The sequence below is a fragment of the Trachemys scripta genome, chromosome 11 (assembly GCF_013100865.1).
Source record: "Trachemys scripta elegans isolate TJP31775 chromosome 11, CAS_Tse_1.0, whole genome shotgun sequence".
Lineage (NCBI taxonomy): Eukaryota > Metazoa > Chordata > Testudines > Emydidae > Trachemys > Trachemys scripta.
Window position 1 is genome coordinate 59,463,918 of NC_048308.1, and position 21,110 is coordinate 59,485,027.

A 21,110-nucleotide genomic window follows, 5' to 3' on the forward strand; every position below is an offset into this window, starting at 1 on the left:
CAGGCCAAAACTGAGTGGCGCTGCGACCCAGCAGGCCAGGTCACAACACCCAGTATGGGGAGCTGGGCCCAATCCCGTGGGCAAGAGCTGCTATTGCCAGGTGGGTGCAGGGCAGGCTTGCTCTCCAAAACCTTCCTCCTCCACCCCACCCTGGGCCTCTCCTCGACCCCAGCCCAGGATTAGGGCTGCAGTGCCGGGGCAGTGTAGCTGCAGGTGGTGAGTGCCTCCTAACATGGCCAGAAGAACGCAGCGGAGGAGGAGAAGGACGCTGGTGTATGATTTTGGGCCCCACCCAGGAATTTATATACAGTTAAATTAAATTAATGGAGATATCCCATCTCCTAGAACTGGAAGGGACCTTGAAAGGTCATCAAGTCCAGCCCCCTGCCTTCACTAGCAGGACCAAGTACTGATTTTGCCCCAGATCCCTAAATGGCCCCCTCAAGGATTGAACTCACAACCCTGGGTTTAGCAGGCCAATGCTCAAACCACTGAGCTATAGTTTGGGAACCATTGGATTAGGGCTCGCCATTTAGTCACAGGGGTCACAGATACCAATGTCGGGCCTGAGGAGATGTGACTGATAAGTAACTAGGGACGCATCCGATGTGATCTTCTGTTTGTTTTAAACATTCTCCTTACTAAAATCAGAATATTATTTTCCCTTTGCAGAACCCATCACAGCTTTCCCAGGTGAGAACTTCTACATTCCAGGTAAAATGGCACTTATTTGAGTAATTTCTCTGATGGCATGATTTCATTTTTGGTTTTTATTTTTTTTTTTAATCCGTGTGCGTGCATATGAAAATAATGTGTGCTGTTACGAGACAAGAGAAACTGTAAATGTGCAATATGCCTTCCCATCAGCAGATGGCACTAGCCTATGCACTCTTTGGGGAGGGGAGGGGAGGGAAGAGGATAGCAGAGCAGGCTTTGCTACCTCATGTCTAATTAAAGTTCAGAAACCCATAATCAAGACAAATAAGACCAGATAAAGTGCTCTGCTTTGCAATGCCCAGTGAGGCGCAATAAAGCTTAAATGTAGGACCCAGGAGCAAAGAGAAACCACCAACAGATTTAACCAAAAAATTGGTAGTGAATTAAGAGTAAAAGGGGTGGCAGTGATTTATTTTAGCATGAAGATGGGTGCTTTCCAGCGTACAGATGCCAAAGCTATTAGTGAGGTACAGTGGCAGCAGGCCTGCTTGCAAGGAGAAGGAAATTAGGCGGTAGAATTGGAAGAACAACTGCCACCAGGAGTTTGGAAGTTGACATTCAATAAAAGGGAAACAAGGTGAAATGGTGCATTTAATAGCGTAATGCTAGTCTAAAGAATAGCAAATGGGATTCTTCTCTTTGATAAAACCTACAGAGTAAAACAAAAGGAAGCGGAATTCAGAGATAGTGCCTGCTCATTAAACATGTTTCTGGTTCAGCAGGGATGCTGTTTTCTACACTGAAAAAATGTGAGCTGTCCTCTTTTGGGGAAGATTTTTCATCTCTTTTTCAGTGTCTAAGGCTGACTACCTCTCCAGGAGTGAATGTGTAGGTTGTCAAACTCCAAAAAAGGAAAAGCAGGACTCCTTAGTTTTAAAAGGCGTTCTTCCTATTTAAAAATGGCCCCTTTATAATCAGCTGGTAGATTCTCCATCACCTGATGGTGGTAGATTCTCTCCATCATTAAAAATGGATGTCAGTCTAGCTCTAGGTCAACCAGCAGGTATGGGCTTGATGCTGGAGTCATTTGGTTGAAATACTATGGCCTGTGTTATACAGGAGGTCAGACTAGATAGTCAGAATGGCCCTTTCTGGCCTTAGAATCTATGAAAAACATTGCCATGTTAATAGTCCATATTGGCATATTTTTCAGTGTTTTCTAAGAGGACTGTGTATCTGTGACATGGTTGTGGCACAGGGCCACAGACTTAGGGGTTCTAGACATATTATTTTCTACTTTTGTCCTTTATGATTTTTGTTCTTACCTAACTAAATCTTTGGTTTTAATGTTAAATCCTGAAATTGCTGTGTGGCTGGGAGGGTGGGGTGGTAGTGTGTAGACAGCACAAGGGTGAACATCAGCACACATTGCACACACACAAAATGTCCCAGAGCCTGTAGTCTGAATCAGACTTACAATGATATGCATCCCAAGTCATGCATAAAACAAAGTGCACACAAACCTGACGGAAACAGAAAGGCCTTTTTTTTAGAACTAGGGCTCTAATGAATGAAAGAAAGGCGAGAGCGTGGGATATGTGGGAGAACGTAAGGGAGACCAGAAAAGTGATGCAGTTAAGAGGATGGGTTTTTTTAATCTTAGCAGAGCACTTTTCTATGTATAAAATAAACTTCCAGAAAACAAAGAGCCAATAAAAACAGAGCGGATAACATCAGTGTACTGTATGCATGTACTGAATGACTGGCAGCTATTTTTAGCAGTTGACAGCATAAGGAAGAACTACATTTAATGCTAGAAGTTGGTTTTGTTAATGCTTAAAGACAAATGAGTGGGATTCCTTAACTAGTTGAGTTGCTAAATTGACTTTCCAGACCTCTGCTATCTCCTCAGCCTACCTTGGGCCAGTGTGATGTAGTAATTAAAGCAAGAGACCTGGTGCTAGATCCTTGGGACTGGGCTGCAGTAGAGCAGAGGTGGCTTGAAGCCATCTTTATGCCCTCCCAGTTCTGAGCTGGCCCTGGCCTGGCTCAGTTTCTGGAGCAAGTTAGAGTAGCGTACGGGTTGCTCTAAGTTGCACTGGGCCTTAGCCTCGAAGGTGCTAGGTATCTTTGGAGTCCAATGGTGCTCTAGTCACACTCTCTCTCGCCCTTTCCCCCAACCATGCCAGCTGCACCAGTGGGGCTGGGAAGGAGTGGTATAGAGTTGACTGCACAGGCCCTATACCATCCGGGATCCCCCTCTACTTGGGGGAATAAGAGCTAACCTAGTTTTGTAGCTGCTGGGGTCAGGACTTCTAGTTTCTCTTCACATTTCTGGCCCCACCTAATGTACAGCCCTGGGCGTTAACTTCTCTATGCCTCAGTGTGCTTCTCAAATAAATGCATAGGATAATGAATTCATGTCTGGTAGTCAGGGCCCCCTGGATTCCATTTCACAGGGAGACCAAACTCTGTAGCCACAACCCCTAAAATTCACTGTGACATTAACTGATCACCTTTTGTTCCCCTCTCCTCAATCCCCACACATGCACTGGCCCAGACCTGAAGATGCTCACGGCTGTGAAATTCATGGACAATAGTTTTCAAGGATGGGTTCTTTCTCTGTACTCTCCCAAGAGGTTTAGTTCCCACAGAGTTCTTCGGCAGCCAGGCTCAGCACCTCCTTTCCCCCTCATGTGTGCCAGGGAAGGGGACGCTTATACCTATCTTCAGCAGCTCATTACCCTGGCTCCCAAGGTCCTGGTGGCTGTACTGTTTGTTCTCCAGGCCGCCTAGCTTGCCAGCCTATGCTTCTGGCTCCCCTTTGCCTGGCTGTAAGATGGCCTCCCGCTCTGCTTCCCAACCCCCTGCTGCCCAGTTGCATGGTACAGTGCAGAACATGAATTCCAATAAATGCCCTCTTGTGGAGAAATCTGGAGAGCAAGAGGCAGGTTCCAGAAGGGTGGAGAGACAGACTCAAAATCAGGTGCTTGGCTGCAACCAAATGGCAAACTCTCCAGCAAAACTGCTGAACTTCAGGGGATCTTAGGAAAATGCCAAATTCCACAGATACAGAATTGCAGAGTCCCCTGGGCCCTGACTGAGGTGAATGGTTCAGTTCACACCTCTCAACGCAATTGTTTCAGACTCTCTGCAGACTCAGGCAGGCATTGCTATCTTGGTTTACATTGTTCACATTTTAAGATTATGTCTGCAAGCATAAAGGGACAAAACTTTCTTTGAATGAACATTGAGATTCTGGGCATGATTTCTGAGGCCAGGAGCAAATTCAGTGGTAAATTCCATGATGTACCTGGGGTCGTAGCTCAGAGTAGCTATGTGAGGCGAAGTTAATTGTTTGTAAAGCTCTCTTCAATGGAAAGTGTTAGGTAAGCACATCATATTGTTATCCAGGCTATGTACTACTGGCCTTTGCACCCAGAATTGAGCCTTCAGTGTTTGAGAGGCAGCTGCTGTATTGCTACTTCTCATGCCCCATCTAGCTGTCAGATTAAGAGTAGGTGTTTTTGAGCAAGCAAGGATGGTGATTAGACATACGTAAATTTGTTAGGGCTCAGCTAAGTGGATTTGCTTTTGGAAACAGTGACTGGTTATCTCTGAGACTCGCTGGTATATTATACACCCTCACAGAGCTCTGGCAAAGCCCCCGTCATTTAAAATTAAATAACTGTCCAGGTCCATTTGGCAGAGGGAAGGCAAGTTTCTTTCACACACTTCCGCAGCCTTCACCTAAAGAAAGCGCAATCCTTGATTTTAAAGAGAAGAAAGCAGCAAGCCTTCGGGAACGGAGAAGAGACGACTACTCTCTTTTCCAGCCAGGGCATGAATTTAAGGTATTTGGGGCCAGATCCTCAGCTGGTGTGAGAAGGCCTCACTCCTCCCATTTCGATAGTGCTATGCTGATATACACCAGCTGAGAATCTGGGCCTTGAAGTGCCAGTTAGCGCCAAACAGCCATAATTAAAACGTCTGTACGTTTCCATTCCTGTGCTGCCTGGGCGGCAAGCAGAGATCTAGTGGAGATATTTGCATCGTTTGTCATTTTGCAGGACAGTTTGTACTTTTACACCCTCCCCAAAGAGATCAGCAGTTTATTACTTGGGTATTGTTTTATGACCACATTGTAAACTCTCTTCTCAGCGCACCAGCCAGCTTGAAATAAGGCAGTTTTTCTACAAGAACATTAAATAAACATTCTCATTTGGAATTTTTTTCCGTCGGCACTTGTGTGCACTTCCGTTTAGCTCAGTGTAGTCAGTAATCTCCTCTTACGCATCCCCTCACACTTTGCACACCGCCTATCAACGACAACACACTGCCATCGGATAGCCACATGTGCCCACATGGGGCGCAGAACTGTGCTAGCTACAGCGGTGTGCAGAGCATCTGTGCCCCTACCTTTGCGTGTCAGAAATAACCTAATATGGGTCTATTTAAAGACAAAAAACTGGGGTGGGGGGATTTTAGGACCCCCCTCCAAATATCCCTCATGGTAGCAACTATGGGAAGGAGCAAGGAGCCCCTGCAGTGGCGTGAGGTGACAACAGCGCCCAGGGCCCCTTATAGCCAGGTATGTGGGGAGGAGGGGGCAGATTGGCCAACCCCATCCAGGAGTCTTGGAGAGTCAAGACTGGCACCACCACCACTACTCACCCCTCAGGAACTGGCTCAGGGAGAGTGGCCAGGAGGACGATAGTCAAATGGTGTTTTATTATTTAGCATGTGTATTATTGTAGCTCCTAGTCATGTTGTGCTTTTCTTTCCTTGTCTTTCATGGCCCCCCACTATCATAGCATCTGAGCACATCACAATCTGTGATGTATTTATCCTCACTTAGGAGCTAGGGCAGTGCTGTTATCCCCATTGTACACAAGGCCGTCCTTACCCATATGCAAAGTACGCAGCTGTGTAGGGCACCAGGGGCACCAAATTTCCTGGTGCCCTGCGCAGCTGCGTGCTGCTCCAGCCCCTGCTCCGGCAATTCCCCGGGGCCCCCGCCCCTGCTCCGCCCCAGCCCCACCTCTTCCCACTCCTGCTTCGTCCCCACTCCCCTGAGGACTCCAGAAGCTGTCGGGCCTGCACTCACCGGTAAGTGGAGCGACCCGGCCCCAGCCTGCTCTGGTTCCCTGGCTCCCAGCCGCGCCGCTGGTGAGTGCTGGGGGGCGGTTCCCCCTCCCCCCCGAGCCTGGGAGCCAGGGGAGCAGAACAGGCTGGGGCTGGGTCACTCCACTTCCCCCAGGAAGTGGCCATCCTCCATTCCCCACAGAGGCCTGGGGCCAGCCTCCCTCCTTCCCCCCGTTACTCCCCACGGAGGCCTAGGGCCCCACACAGCTCCCCCACGGGGGGGCTGCATGGGGCACCAAAATAGCTAGGGACAGCTCTGATTGTACAGATGGGGAACTGAGGCACAGAGAGGCTCAATGACTTGTCCAACGTCACGTAGGTCAGACATTCTTGGCATCTCTGCTTATGCCCAGAATAGGTGCAGCATGGGCAGCCACACTACAGGCTTCTCCCATGCTGCCCCCCCCCCCATGTCCCTCCACTCTATTCTGGAGAGACTGCCTCTGGGGGAGGGTGAAAGGAAAGTTCATCCTTCTGTTACCATCCAGTAAATGGCCTCTCTGCTGAGACAGAGGCCAGTTAATGATGGTTGAGACAGTGTGTGTATCATGGGAGGAACGTACATTTCTTCTGACAAAGGAGACTCTTTCTTGCCTGGAATTACAAACGTGTTGGTCGTTTCCAATCTCCTGCGCCGAAGAAGCAGGATGTACCCTATCAATCTTTACCAAGCTCTCTGAATGTAGTTTTGATCCCTGTTTTTCACTCCCATCACTTTTTGTGACTAAGAAGCAACTGATCTCCTATGTAGGCTACAGCAAAACAAAACTCTGCAGACCTACCACATAGATCACCACCTCCATCTCGTAGGACACCTGGGGGAGGTGGGGACTGTTATGGGAAACATCCTTGTTGTGTGCATAGCAGGACTCATCATTCAGTATTTCGTTTTCCCCTTGGAATCTTCTGCGCATGCACTGAAAACAGACACAGAACAGAGTTGGTTGCCAAGCAGCAGTTATTATCAGTGAGCTGAATAATAAGTTGACACCAATTCACAGAAGCCCACAAACTATCCACTTTAAGACGCTCCTGGCAACTCCGTCTGTGTGGGAAGAGTCCTTCTATTGCAGAAACGATAGCAAAATGAGAGGAGCGTCAGGCTGCCTCCAGAGAAATACTAAAATGTCTTTGTTCAACAACAGAACAAGTGATCTGGAAAGTTTCCTCAGAGACTCTCGCCCATGGACCAGCCAATCAATAAATTCCAAAAGTGCATCCCCAGTTAGATAGGACTTGTCTCCAAAAGCAACATTTGAGCAGTCTGAGTAATAGTTGCGTGAGCATTAGTGCCGCCCTGCTTTAGTGAGATAGGTGGGTTTTAGCCTAAACATACCACTTAGCATCTTCTGAGTCTGTTGGAGGACGTATGTGCGCGGGGTCTGGCAGTAAAACAGAATTCGTATGTATGCCGTATTGTCTGGACATGACCTTTAAAACAAATAGCTCGGCCACAAAACGATACATGCCTCCCCCCACCTTCCTTTTTTGTGTGAGATATGTGCTGGCACAAAAAGGGTTAAACATGGCGGAACAGGGAGACACTTAACCAAGCCTGAATTCAGCGACACAGGTGGCTGACAGTAGTTTAGTTTTCAGCAGCGTGGATTGTGCATCCCTGGCTTGCTAGACGATCATCATGGTCCCATCTCTGTATAGGTGTCTAAGGCACTCTGGGTGAGAGATCTTTTTCACGGTTTTTCCCTTAACAATGAAGAATATTTCTCCCTCTGATTTCTTTCCCGGCATTCTACTGCGACTTCCTTTTTGCTTTCCTATAAAACTCTACCTCCAGTTAAAACGGTGACGTTTTGTCATTGCCTGACACAACTGTCATGTGGAGACAAGACCAAGCTGATTCGGGGAAGGTCTCCCCCTCCCCCCCCAAAAATAAAAAAAAAATCCTGGATTTTGTTCATATCAAAAGTGCTGGAATTTGTATTTAAGTCCAGGTTGGCTAATTAATAATCTGCTTTAATATGTCTGCTCATCAAACACCCAAATTGTGTTTCTCCCAAAGAGGAAGTTTTGTATCTGGAGCTGGGTCACATAACCTCACTTAATGCTGCGCTGTACTCTTGAAAGCATGTGTGTTTCTTTTTATTAGTCTGCATGCATCCCACCTAGCAACACTCTTCTATGTCTCTCCACCAGGGGGCACCCTTCTGCCAGGGAGCGAGCCCACAGTGGACACGGTGTCAGTGCAGCCCATCCCAGCCTACTGGTATTACGTTATGGCCGCCGGAGGTGCTGTTCTGGTGCTGGTCTCCGTCGCGCTGGCCCTTGTGCTCCACTACCACCGGTTCCGCTATGCGGCCAAGAAGAGTGATCACGCCATCACCTACAAAACCTCCCACTATACCAACGGGGCCCCTTTGGCAGTGGAGCCCACCTTAACAATAAAACTAGAGCAAGACCACAGCTCGCGCTGCTGAGAGCCGAACAGGAGCAAGAACAAAACAAACAAAAACAAAAATTCAGACTTCAAATACGTTGCCTCGATTTTTGCACTTTTCTCCTCACCTAGCGTCTGTGTGAACTCTAGACATCTCTGTCCCTGTCCCCTACCTTCCCAGCCCTTCCTGTTCTTTTACAACCTCTAAACTAATGCTGCAGCTTGGAGCGCCAGACGAGAGATCCCGCCCATGTCACTTTGAGAGGGAACGCTCCTCTTTATTGTTTTCAAAGACTGATTCTCCCAGTAGGCAACCTGCAAGGAAACTTGATGGCAAGTCGAGAAGCTGGTGTGCGTGCGTGCGTGTGTCTGTATAAATATATGTATGTACGTGTGCATGGGAGTGTGTGAGGCTGACTGACTGAATGTATATTTAAAAGAGGCCCCTTTTTAACTTGCTTGTATTGCTTCTGCTTACACAGGGAATGCGTTATCCCTGTGGAAGGCCTGGGATACCATTTGCGATAAATATACTGATTTGTTTACTTGGGGAAGAAAACAATGCTTTTTGTTGCCTTATCTAGCTTTGGCTGGGTTTATATTTCATATCGTAATGTCAGCGGGTGCATAATGAAAAGAACAGGCCATGCTGGACAGTCCAAAAGACCCCCTTGGATGGTGGGAAGAATCCAGAGAGGTTCATAGCCATTCAAAATTAAGACCTGTCTTATTATTTCTTCAGCCAGCATGATAACACAGCCATTGTTTGGTAGCGGAAACCACCTCCCACCCCACCCCTGTCCAGAAGTGAAGCTATTTCAAGTTGCCTTATAACAGAGAAGCTCATAAAGAATGTTTAGTTTATATTTGTTAAACCCAGCCTTGGAGTAATGTGTAGACTTAAAGCAAATCTAAGGTGGATGTTAAATACTGTAGTTTCTTGAATCTGAGGTTTATTTATTTTTTAAGGAACCTCACTCCGGATGCTGATGTTTTTATGTTTATCTTTTTGCAGGGGAAGTGGGAATCCTCTTCCTTGTCATTTTACTAGAAATTTACAAAAGACGAGTCTAATTTACCTTCTGTTTTCTCTGCCCAAGTTCGTAGCTGCTGGATCATAAAATGGCTAATTGACTTTCTAGAATGTCAATTAGTTTTGCATTTGCTAATGTTCTGCTTCTTAGAGCATCAGTAACATCTAGCAAACAAAGCACTAGCAGACAGGCCTGGTGCAATCCAGATATTGCTGCATCTTTAACTAAGGAGAAATAATGGAAACCAAGAAAAGCCTCCACCTATTGATTGGCTCTGAAGTAATGCAGTGAAAATGCCTTATATAAATTACCAAGCGATGACACGCAAAGGTGGTTTGAATCATTAAGTCTGATCTATTTGTGCAGAATGCGCCTCCATGGAACAAAGTTCAGGCTTTTTCATGTTCGGTTGTGGCAAGTGATCAGATTCCCCCCATTAAGACCTCCAGCCACCCTTTCTGCCCCCTGCCCCCAGAAAAAAAGATAACAGTTCTACTAACTGTTTGCAGTCTTGCTCATTCTGTCAGATCAGGAAAGTATGTCCTACACATGCAGGCTTGGCACGTATCACAACAGAGACCAAGGCTGCTCGAGTCTTAGCCAATCCCCAATGGCGCACGTCCATGGGGATGTCACTCTTGTTCTCTCCTTCCCAGCCTTAGTCAGTAGCATGCTTCAGTGCACGCGGCAGTTTACTCTGCCGATTTCGGAGATGCCCGCTTAGCTGGTAACATCACACAGTGCTGCTTTGGTAGGGAGATAGTTTTTAAAGTGCACAACGTCTAAAACCGATTCTCCACATTGAGCGCATGTGGTGGTGGATGCATCTAGAAAGAGAGAGATGTGCAGAGTAAACACACATCTGGGATTGCAAGCCTGGGGGCCAGGGGACTAAGTGCCTTCAACTCCCATTGAAGTCAGGAGGCACTCAGGGGCATCCATCACCTCTCAGGATACGTTCAGTACCACGTGAGCCCTAGGAGAGCTTCTTCCAGCATGGAAGTCATTTATTAGTGAGCATCTTCATTATGTAGCACTAGCAGGATCGAACATATCACTTCTGCTATGAAATCCCCAATGCTAAGTTATCAGAGATAATAATGGACATAAAATATTGAAAGACTGTTGCTGCGTTTTCAGATCAAACCTACAGTTTCAATCGGGTAGGGAAGCCTCTAGTAATATTTCCGAAGTTGGTACGACATCCCTGTGTAAAATTTTCCTCTCGGCTACAGCAAGGCAAGCCTGCTGACGTTAGGGAGGGTGCTTTGGTGTACGTGAGAGGAGGATTTGAGGGCCAATCTTAAAAATAAAAATCACCAAAGACGACAACAACAAAAATCACTTAAAAGATTTTTACTCCCGATTCTCCTCCTCCTAGAACTGTGACATCCCCAGCATCGCGCAGTTGCCTGTGTGTGAAAATAACTTGTGGAAATTTGAAACTCTTTAAAGATGTATTGTGTGGAATGTAATAAAAGGATAATATTTTTATACAAACATCTGGGAAGGGTTTCTTTGTTTGTTTATGAGAACAACATTGGGCAAACTGACGTTTCATTACACGTTCCCTTCAGAGTTGTAGGGCTCTTTCCTTTAGCAACTCAAAGCTTGATTATGCTTCCATTCAAGTCACTAACAAAAACCTCATGGCCAGATCCCCAGCTGGTGTACATGAAGTCACTGTAGGTGTGCCAAGATTATAATCAGCTGAGAATCTGACCCCCCTATCCTCAGGATCAGGTCCTTAACAGTGGCTTTTAGACTCTCTTGTACCATTCCTAGGTTAGGAGTTTGGGACAGCTGAGCCAACACATGATTGTTTGGGGATTTTGCTAAAGTTACTTAAGTGCTAAATTGCTACATGTGATTATATGGAATTTCTCGGGATGGTAATCCTGGGACCTATAATTTCATAGTGCCCCAGGGGAAGCTGGCTAGCTCAACTAAATTGTGCACTTAGTCCCTACATGAGATACACACAATATACCATTAAAAAAAATTGCAACGTTTTTTTTTTTTTTTATCTTTCTGCTCCTCTGAATGTCAGCTGTACAGAAAAGTGGCAGCGGTTTGTTCACCGTTGCCAGGAGTTTGTCACATGGACTGGCACAGTGTTTAGAATTAAATGGTCAAGGCAGCGTGGGCCAGACCCTTGCTGGGGTCTGTGGGCACCACTCCAGTAACACCAGTTGAATTGCGCCATTTTACACCAACCGAGGACCTCGGCCCCCCTGCCTTTTGTGCTCAAAAGCACCAAAAGAGGCCGATGGCTACTGTGGAGATGGCTCTGGGCGTGAGGGGTAAAGTTTTGTAGTTAAAGGACTCTGTCATGTAATGGTTATAAACCAAAGCTAAAATAGGAAGTGAGGGCCAGAGCCTCAGCTAGCGTTAGTCAACACAGCACAGTTGCTTTCAGTGCAGCTTATTGGAGCCGCAGGCAGGTGGGGCGGGAGGGGGAGTGAGTCTCAGCTCACAGAGATGTACCTCTGCTCGAGCTAGCTTGCTAAAAATAGCAATGTAGCCTGCATAGCAGGGTGATGGCTCAGGAGAGCCGCCCCAGTACAAAAGAAGAGGCGCTCAGCAGCCCTTGGGTTTAGGGTACATCTAGGCTGCAGCTGGGAGGCGGAATTTCCAGCTCAGGTAGCCATAGATACTCTCACTCTGATTAAGCCAGCAGCTAAAAAATAGCATGACCAGGGCAGCTTGGGCTAGCTACCCAAGCCCAGAGACCCTCGGTACGTATGTGGGTGACTAGCTTGAGCTGCTGAAGCCATTCTTCTGTTCTTAGCGCCAGGGCCGGCTCCAGGTACCAGCTGAGCAAGCGGGTGCTTGGGGAGGCCAAGGGGAAGGGGCGGCACGTCGGGCTCTTCGGCGGCAATTCGGCGGAGGGTCCCTCGGTCCCTCTCGGAGGGAATGACCTGCCGCCGAAGAAGAAAGCGGTGTGGTGGCGCTGCCGCGAATCGCGATCGCGGCTTTTTTTTTTTTTTTTCCGCCGCTTGGGGCGGCAAAAACCCTGGAGACGGCCCTGCTTAGCGCTCTAGCTCCAGCCGAGCTAACGCGTGTCTTGTCTACCCACATTGGGAAGCAGGGGCCCAGCTGCACTGTAGAAAGCCCTAGGATTAATACAGATGCCTCTGGTGTAGTATTTCTCCTTGTCCTGGGCTTTATGTTGGCCTGTGCATCTTACGCTGTCTCAGAAGAGCCAGCAACTAGGCCTCTGATTTTAAATCTATTTTGACGCCAGTTCTATTTTTTTCTAAAGAGAACATTTATGTATATATTTATTTTTCTTCGGCATTAAGCTTTAGTCTGACATTCATATAGCTTTGCAGTGGCACTTCCTGGATTTACTTGGATTTTAGGCCAAAATCAAAGAATTCAGAGTTCAAATTTTGTCCTCTTGCTATGGCTATACAAATATAAGCATAGCCGAAGAGCTGTAGACCTTTTTTTTTTTTTTTTTTTTTTGCTTTAATTGTGCAGCTCACTGGAGCTCCAACACTCGTAATTTGCATTTTGTACACTTCAGTGACCATCCAAGCAAAATGCAAAACAAACATGCACAAAACAGAGAGCGGGCGAGAAAATGTCTGATGGTCTCACTATGAGCAAAAATCTTTTAAGTAAACAAATGAAAAGGGAGGGGTAGTGCGGGGGTTAATTACGCCTTATACACTTCACACACAAGTCAACCAAGATTCAAACAGGAGCACATACAGGCTGGATGGGGAGCATGTCGTGCACAAACAGCCAAAATTAGCACATGATTGCAAAAAACAAAGCGTACGTGCAATTCCAGTAAACTGTCTTTAGCAATAAATACGAAGCACAGAGTTCATCCCTAGAAAGCAATCTCAAAACTGTAGAGCAGGGATGGTCAATAGGCAGCCAAATCCAGCCCGCCAGAGACTTCTGAATGGACTCTGCACTCTTTTTATTTACTTATCATTAGTGTTGGGGTTTTTTTTTATTATTTTCTCTGGAATCTAGACCTTTCCCATACCTTGACCAGGAAATTTGGCCCTTGACAAAAAATAATTGACTCCGTCTGTGGTAGAGCTTTCCTGGGCAGGGCCAGCTGACCAGTGAAGGATCAGCATTCCAATATGCAGCATTCCCCTCCTTTAGAGCAAAGAATGGAAGCAGGTCATATCTATTGTGCAATAGGCAGAAGACCCAGCGGCAGCCTCCGCAGTTATATACACAAAGTGATTGTGAGTATCTTTGTCATCATAAGCACACCTTTGTGGATGTAACCCGGCGCTCTACCCATGGAGACGTACCCTGAGCATGCTGACAGATAAAGAAATACAGTCAGCCATTGTGTGATTGAAGGAAGACTTGAGGGGCTTGTGTTAGTGACGCAGGGCTTTGCTTACACTTTAAACACTACAGTAGTGCTTCAGTGTAGACACTACCTACGCCAAGGGGCGACTCCCATCAGTGCAGGTAATCCACTTCCCCCAGAGGTGGTAGCTACATCACCAGGCAAATTCTTCCATCAGCCTAGCGCTGTCTACTCAGGGACTTTGGTCGGCGTCACTACGGCACTCAGGGAGGTGGATTTTTTCAAACTCCAACCAACACAGTTAAACCAACCTAGTTCGCTAGTGTAGATCTGGCCGTTGGACAATAACTGCAATAGGTTCATGGCGTTCAGGTCTCAGCTTCAGTATCAGTCCTGTAGTATGAGTAGTATAGCGGCTGGTCACACAAGGCACCCGTGTATATGCTTGAGGAAAAGCATCTCACTCTCCTGTAGCATCAAAGAACACAGGTGATTTAAAGCAAGTGGTTAAGTTCTAATACATAAAACTATCTTAGGTCTGGTCTATACTACCCGCCTGAATCGGCGGGTAGAAATCGACCTCTCGGGGATCAATTTATCGCGTCCCGTTGGGACGCGACAATCGATCCCCGAATCGGCGCTCTAACTCCACCAGCGGAGGTGGTAGTAAGCGCCGCCGACAAAAAGCGGCAGAAGTCGATTTTGCCGCCGTCCTCACAACGGGGTAAGTCGGCTGTAATACGTCGAATTCAGCTACGCTATTCACGTAGCTGAATTTGCGTATCTTAAATCGACTCCCCGCTGTAGTGTAGATGTACCCTTAGCTACAAAACTACTAGGTAGTTAACTTAGGTATCAGGGTCTGATTGGTTGGCTAAGCCAATTTATACCAGCTGAAGAGCTGGTCCTTAAAATCCCACTGGTCCTTCAGGAAAGGAAGGAGGGTTTTTTGGTTTGCTTGCTTTTTACAGGAACTCAAGGTTATTCAATGAAATTCACCCTGCAGGACAAATAGAATTTTAAAGTGCTAGGATTCCAAGTTGATCTAAATCTAAGTTAAGTGGAGTTGACAAGTGTAAGTGAGATCAGAAGCAGAACTACTGTCTGTACACGGCCCTCAAAAATATGCCAGAAAGGTTCATTTAAATGCTAGTATAGTGGTGGGGCTGTTTCAGTGTATATAATATATAAGTACTTATTTAGTTTTTACTCTAATTTAAAATAGCTCCATTTGTAGGGACATGGTGGGTGAGTTTCTTTGGTGCGTTTGTTGCCTGTGAAACATACCAGATTAACTGTCTTGGAGGCTGAAGCTGCCTGGGCATTTTCTGTCCTTGGCCTCTTTGCTGAGAGTGCCATTGTATGGCAATTCTGACAGTAGCTTTTGGTTGCTCTATGATTAATTGTGAAGGATCATATTTATGCCAGAAAAGTATGTTCACGGTAATCAGCCTTTATGGGTGACTCTGGACACCAAAGTGAAGCCAAGGCATCTGATGATTTTATTTGTATTATGGAAGCACTTATAGGCTGCAGCTCCATTGTACTAGGCACAATCAAAACAAACACCATGAATAGTAAGTGTGCATCTGCCTGAATATTCTACCCATTGTAGGACAGGACAAAAGAAGTAGCAACAAATCACAGCATTAAAGAAGAAAAAGATTGTGTGTTGTGCTGTGCTGTTGAAAGTTCTGGGCTGCTTCCTTCTTGGGCTACCCCTTCACATCGAGGGTGTGACTTAGATGAAGAATTGCTCAGAAGAGGTCCAGAAGGTGCAATAATTATTCAATGAGCAGCATGACTGGACACACACTGGGCCACATGCCTTGCTGGGAGAATTCCATTGATTTCAGGGCAGCTCCCCCAGGAGTGCCTATGGCAGATAGCATCAATAATTGGATTTTGTTTCTCATTTGAGAGGGTGCATTTGCTTTTCCTGAGCTGTGAACTGAGGAGGCGAGAGTCTGCTCTCCTCGACACCGGTTTTACACTGCCAGACTTACAAGACTTCAGCACAGCTTTTCCTGATTTACACCAGAGTAAGTGGCAGCAGACTCAGGCTCAAAGATTCTAGGAAGGGACCAGAAGCGAGACAGCATCCTGGCTCTTGGCCACAGCACTTCCATTAGTGGCTTGAGACACCAATAGCAATCACAGGCGTGACTGCCGGTTTGAGGGATAGCGGCATTACCCATTATCCAAAAAAAAGGCAACAAGGAGGGAGATGAAAAGATCAAGAGGTAGTAGAGCAGCTCATTCCTTTTCTCCTCACCATTTTTAGTGTTCATGAAAGGTGGCGGCTTGGCAGCTCTAGCCACCAAACATGGCCAAGCTGTCTTCAGCCCTGTTCTGCAGGTAGCACCTGTCAGTGCGAGATGGTAGGTCAGTCTCCACGCTCATTCAACATTCGGCCTCTCGGCTGGAAATGACAACTGGCAGCACCAACTTAGAGAGTTCTGTTTTGTCACCTGGACAACTTATTCCTCACCAGACATCAGATTGGAAACAACTTTCTCTGATCACCGCCCTTGGATGGCATCGAACAAGTGACCTGCAAGTGAAGGGCTCCATTATGAATCACTTCACTCAGCCAGTTGCCTAGATAGCTCAGCACAGCAGCACCACTGGCACACCAGCAGCGTAGTCTGTTGCTTACTCCGTACGTTAGAAGGAGTGAGAGCAAAATATCTGTTAGGTATCTGGTCGCCTCGACTCAGGAGACGAGGCAGTTTCCGATTATACTGTTTGTGTGTGAGCACACCAGGGCAGGAGACAGTCAATCTATAGTCTAACACTGGGTAGCATAATACAGATGTTGGTACATCTGCTCATCATTAGACACATCTGCAATCTGCATCATTTCACCACAGCTTTCACTGGTGATATGCAAAAATCAGAAGCCTTCCAGGATCCTATGTGGAACGGCTTAAGGCTCTAATGATGGGGGTCTTCGTTTGCTACATACCTGCTAAAGTCAGCCCTGGCGTGACATCATCGCTGAATCTCTCACATCCACTTTGTTCTTATTGCTTCCTGTGCCAATCTGTTAGGTAAAATGTATGACCAACCCCCTGTCTAGAGACCTGATCCCATACCATTGAAATGGTTGGGACTCTTGAGATTGACTTCAATGGGAGCAGGTTGAGGCCATAGGGGAGGAAGCTTTCTGAAGAAAGAGGGATATGACTATATGTCCCCCATGCTCTCGTCCCCTCCTGTTTATCCTTGCACCTTTTTTTCTGAATCGCCATTCTTTAGTTTTTCTTTTTTAGTGAAAATCCCTCTTTCTATATTTAACTGAAAATGCAAACTGACCCTGAGGTTCGCATGGATTCAGAATGTAGCATACAGCAAGAGCACGAGAATGTCCCTCTAGATCAGTGGTTTCCAAACTTTAACAACCTGTGAACCCCTTTCACTAAAATGCCAAGTCTCACAAACCCCCTCCTAAAAATGAATATTTCCAGGGATTTTCTCCTTTACCTGAGTATAAATTATAAAAGCACTGATCTTGGAAATATAAAATTTGTTTTTATGACATGCTTATTACACTATTAATTATTAATTATTATTTATAATTACACTATTTTTATTACATTATGAAAATGGCAACACTCTTCCAAGATCTCACTTCCGTAGCTTGTATCACTTTGAATAAGCCTGTTATAAGACAAAGCTCCTATGTTTCATCAAGGAGTATCAGATTTGAAACAGCATGAAGGTATTTAAGAAGCCAACTCAAAGAGTTCCTCCTGCATAAGCATTCAGGTCTTGAGTAGTCAAAGGCAAACAACGCACGTTACAACAAAGCTTAAACTTGTTCTTCATAATAATTTTAAAAACAATACTACCTGCCTATTTAATTTTAAAAACAGCAAAAAATATCCACCTCCCTTTTCCATTTCTTATAAGGAGTCTTGAAGTTTAAATCTCCTCAGTCTGATAGATATGCTTGCTTTGATCTGCTTAGCTCTTGGAAGTCCAGGGGCTCTGGGCTGCTGGCCCCGTGCTGTCTGGGGATCCTAGGGACAGCTCTGTCCGCCATTAGGGAATTTTTTCCTGAGAACCCCCTGTAACATTACACGAACCCCAGTTTGGGAACCACTGCTCTAGATACATCTGCACAGCAGCTAACGGGTGTAATTCCCAGCTTGGGTGACATACTGAAGCCAGCTCTGCTCGAGCTACCATGCAAACAACAGTAGTGTTGCTGGGCGGCACAGTTGGTGGCTAGGGCTAGCCACCCAAGTACCACCCCATCTGACATCCTATGTACAGACTTGGGCAGCTAGCCCAAGCCACCTCCCTGTGCCACCACGGCCACGTGGCTATTTTTAACATGCTAACTAGAGCAGAGCTAGTGCATGCATGTTGATCCAAGCTCGGAAGGACTCCTCCAGCTGCTGTATAGGTGTGTCCATAGTGACATACACTGTCACGTGCCCCACACCTTTCTGAGTTCTGAGGTTAGTCCCAAGCCAGGGCTTCCTGGGAGGTGGTTTAAATACAAAGTACAGAAGTTACAATATCAAGCAGGACAGTCAAGCTGATACTAGGGGCTTTTTTCCTTTTACGTTAAGCTCTATCCAAAACACGGCTTTCCTTTAAAATTGGGCAGGGATTTAGTCTGTGTGTAAACTAAATGTGTTTAGTGTTCGGGGGTAAAAATTGTTTAGAAATGGTGAGGATATTTCATTTAGAAAAACAGCTACTAAGCGTATGAGATAATAACCCTTCCTGCGGTGCGTGTGTTTAAGTGTTTTTCCATTCGCTCGCACTGGGACCTATCAACCGCACAACAACCGATCACATCTATAGAGACAACACTGCAGTGGGGAAGGGAAACAAAGCAATGGCAAGGAGGGTCCATACAGGCTGCTTCACAATGACAAAACAAAATGACGTCCATTTGAGTTGTTATTCCGTTATTTTAAAAAAAGAGCTAGAAATAAACAACTAAAGGAAGTAAAAGGCTAGTTAAAAGGATGTTAAAGTTGGAGCCCTTATTCCTTATGGACAGATAAATTCTAGTTTCCACCACAGCATTTTTGATAGAGCATGCAAGTACCGGCGCACTGCTTTATATGCTGTATATGGAATCTAGACCACCCAACGCTACACACTGTTACAGGCCTTTGGGGGACATATTTCTGCAGTGTGGTCTCCTTGTGTGCCTTGTACTAGTACTGCACTCTATGTGCAGGGCCGGCTCTGGCTTTTTTGCCGCCCCAGGCAAAAAAGCCTCCGGCCGCCCCCACCCCTCCCCAGCGCGGCAGGGGAGGGTGGCCAGAGCCCCGGGGGGAGGGCGGTGAGCCCCGGCCGGGGCACCGAGGGGGAGGGCGGCCGGAGCCCTGGGAGGAGGGCGGAGTGCCCGGCCGGGGCTCCGCTCTCCCTGGCGGCCAGAGCGCCGGGGGGAGGGCGGCGAGCCCAGCCGTGGCCCCGCTCTCCCCGGCGGCCGGAGCAGCACACCGCGCCGCCCCCCTCCAGGTGCCGCCCCAAGCACAAGCTTGGTGGGCTGGTGCCTGGAGCCGGCCCTGTCAGTGTGTAAAGAACCATAGAGATTACATGATATCACCCAGTAATGTGCGACATTCAGAGTAGAGGACCAAAGGTGTTGCAATGTCTAGATACAATGGAGCTGAGCGTATGGGTGCATGGAAATGACAGATAGAAAGAGTGCGCACTGTGATGACCTTTAAAAGCTTGCTATGTTAGCTTACCTCACGCTGGTTCTGAGTCAGGAAAATACTTAAGCACACACTCTACCCCAACTCTAGTCAGCAAAACACATAAGGACTTATTTAACGTTAAGCTTTGCTGTCCTGGGCTGCTTTCCTGAATCAGGCCCTTAATCAATACCACTACTAACAATCCCTAGCTCATACATAGCACTGGGCATCCATAGATCCCAAAGCGCTTACAAAGGAAGTCAGTATCATTATCTCCATTTACAGGGAGGGAAGTGACTTGCATCCCTCGTAGGATGGTGGCAGAGCTGGGACTAGGACCGAGGTCTCCTGAGTTCCAGGCCATTGCTCTGTCCACTAGGCCACACTACCTCCTTAATAACTATAACACATACCTAGGAAATACCAAAAACACAAAGGCAATTGACAGATTCTAAAGATAATTGTTGTCGGTCAGTTAGTCCATTTCTGGCCAACGCAAGGATTATTCTCTGCAGTACATTTCCAGCCTTTCCTTTATGAAAATATTACAGTAGCCTATGATAGTCCATTTTTCTGCTAGCACAAGGCTGGTCCCTACCGTACATTGCCCAGTGCTCCCTTTTTTAAAATACTGGAGTGGTCCACGCTCCTACTAAGGCAAGAGTGAATTGGCCCAAAATACTTGTAAACTGTAGGGCTTCAGATCATTCCTCTAAATCTTTTTAAAAGAAATGGCTCGGTTTTAAATGGCTAAGGCAATAAAAGTTCCCAGGTGGGCAGGACAACTTTAACCCTGAGTGTCCATGCATGTCCGAGTTTAATATATCAAGCTGTCCTGTGCATTATTGTTTGGTCACGTGGTGGTATTCAGTCTCTCTGGTCACCAATACTCCATTATAATCACTCATTTACAATTGCACTCATGCTGCGCTGCCCACTCAACATGTTCTCTCTCCAGCGGATGGGGTAGTGATAAGTGTGTAAGTGGGAGTGATGAATATGTAGGTGTATTTCTTTCTTTGGGGAAATTCCCAGTGCACTATGTCAGCAAATAACCTGCTGTTATTTTAAGCGATCACTTTGGCACTCGGTCAGATTTCAAAGTACACCAAGCATGCAAAATAAACTAGAGTCATTCAGATACGTTCTAAAAAAAAGAAAGAAATAGATGTTTGCATACATCGCTGATGAGTGAAATGCAGTGAAAAACAGGAGTTATGTATGAGTCACCCTCATGGAGCTCTGACAGGTCACCTCAGTCCCGGCGTCTACAAAATCCCTACAAGGTTCTTCTAAGTAAAGTGTGTTATGTATACGGTAGCTGTAGTATTTGGGAGCAGACAACCCAAAGCAGCTCAGGTTCTGATTACGTGCAAACGTCAGTGAACCTGGAACCTTTCCTGCGTTGGAAAATAGTAGTGTTTGCATCATGACACTGCCACATTGTGAGCCCATGTTCTGGGAGCCCAGCCTCAGAGCACCAGCAGGGTTCCACAGGGAAAGCAGCCTGTCAAGATGAGCCCTGCAGTCTAGGAGCCCGTCCTTAGACCTATCTAGACCTTAGTCTAACTGAATGTGAGCTCCCAAGGCAATGTTGTAGCTAAGAAAGCAAATGCAAACTTTGGATCCCTGAGCAGAGGGATATCAAATGGGAGGAGGGAGGTAATATTAACTCTGTATAGGGCATTAGTGAGACCATTACTGGAACACTGTGTTCAGTTCGGGGTCCACACTTCAAAAAGGATGTTGACAAATTGGAAAGAGTTCAGAAAATAACTACAAGAATGATTTGAGGTCTGGAAAACTGGCCTTCTAGACAGAGAAACAGGCCCCCTAGAGAGAAATATATGGGCATGATGCAAAATTTACGGCGCGTGGTTCTGTTGTGGCCCATGTTGTAGGTAGACTCTGCTAGG

General features: G+C 46.5%; 1 protein-coding gene across 6 annotated transcripts in view; it reads left to right on the forward strand.

The window, feature by feature from the left end:
• NRP2 (neuropilin 2) overlaps positions 1-21,110 on the forward strand; it is a 122,335-nt gene that overhangs the window by 90,992 nt on the left and 10,233 nt on the right. For 2 of the 6 annotated variants that reach the window (XM_034786308.1, XM_034786304.1), the window contains exon 15: positions 673-714. In XM_034786308.1, coding sequence (XP_034642199.1) covers positions 673-714 — 42 coding nt within the window. Of the gene's footprint in view, positions 1-672; positions 715-7,956; positions 10,732-21,110 lie in introns of those variants that run through there. The other 4 variants (XM_034786310.1, XM_034786305.1, XM_034786307.1 and 1 more) reach the window with 3 other exon arrangements.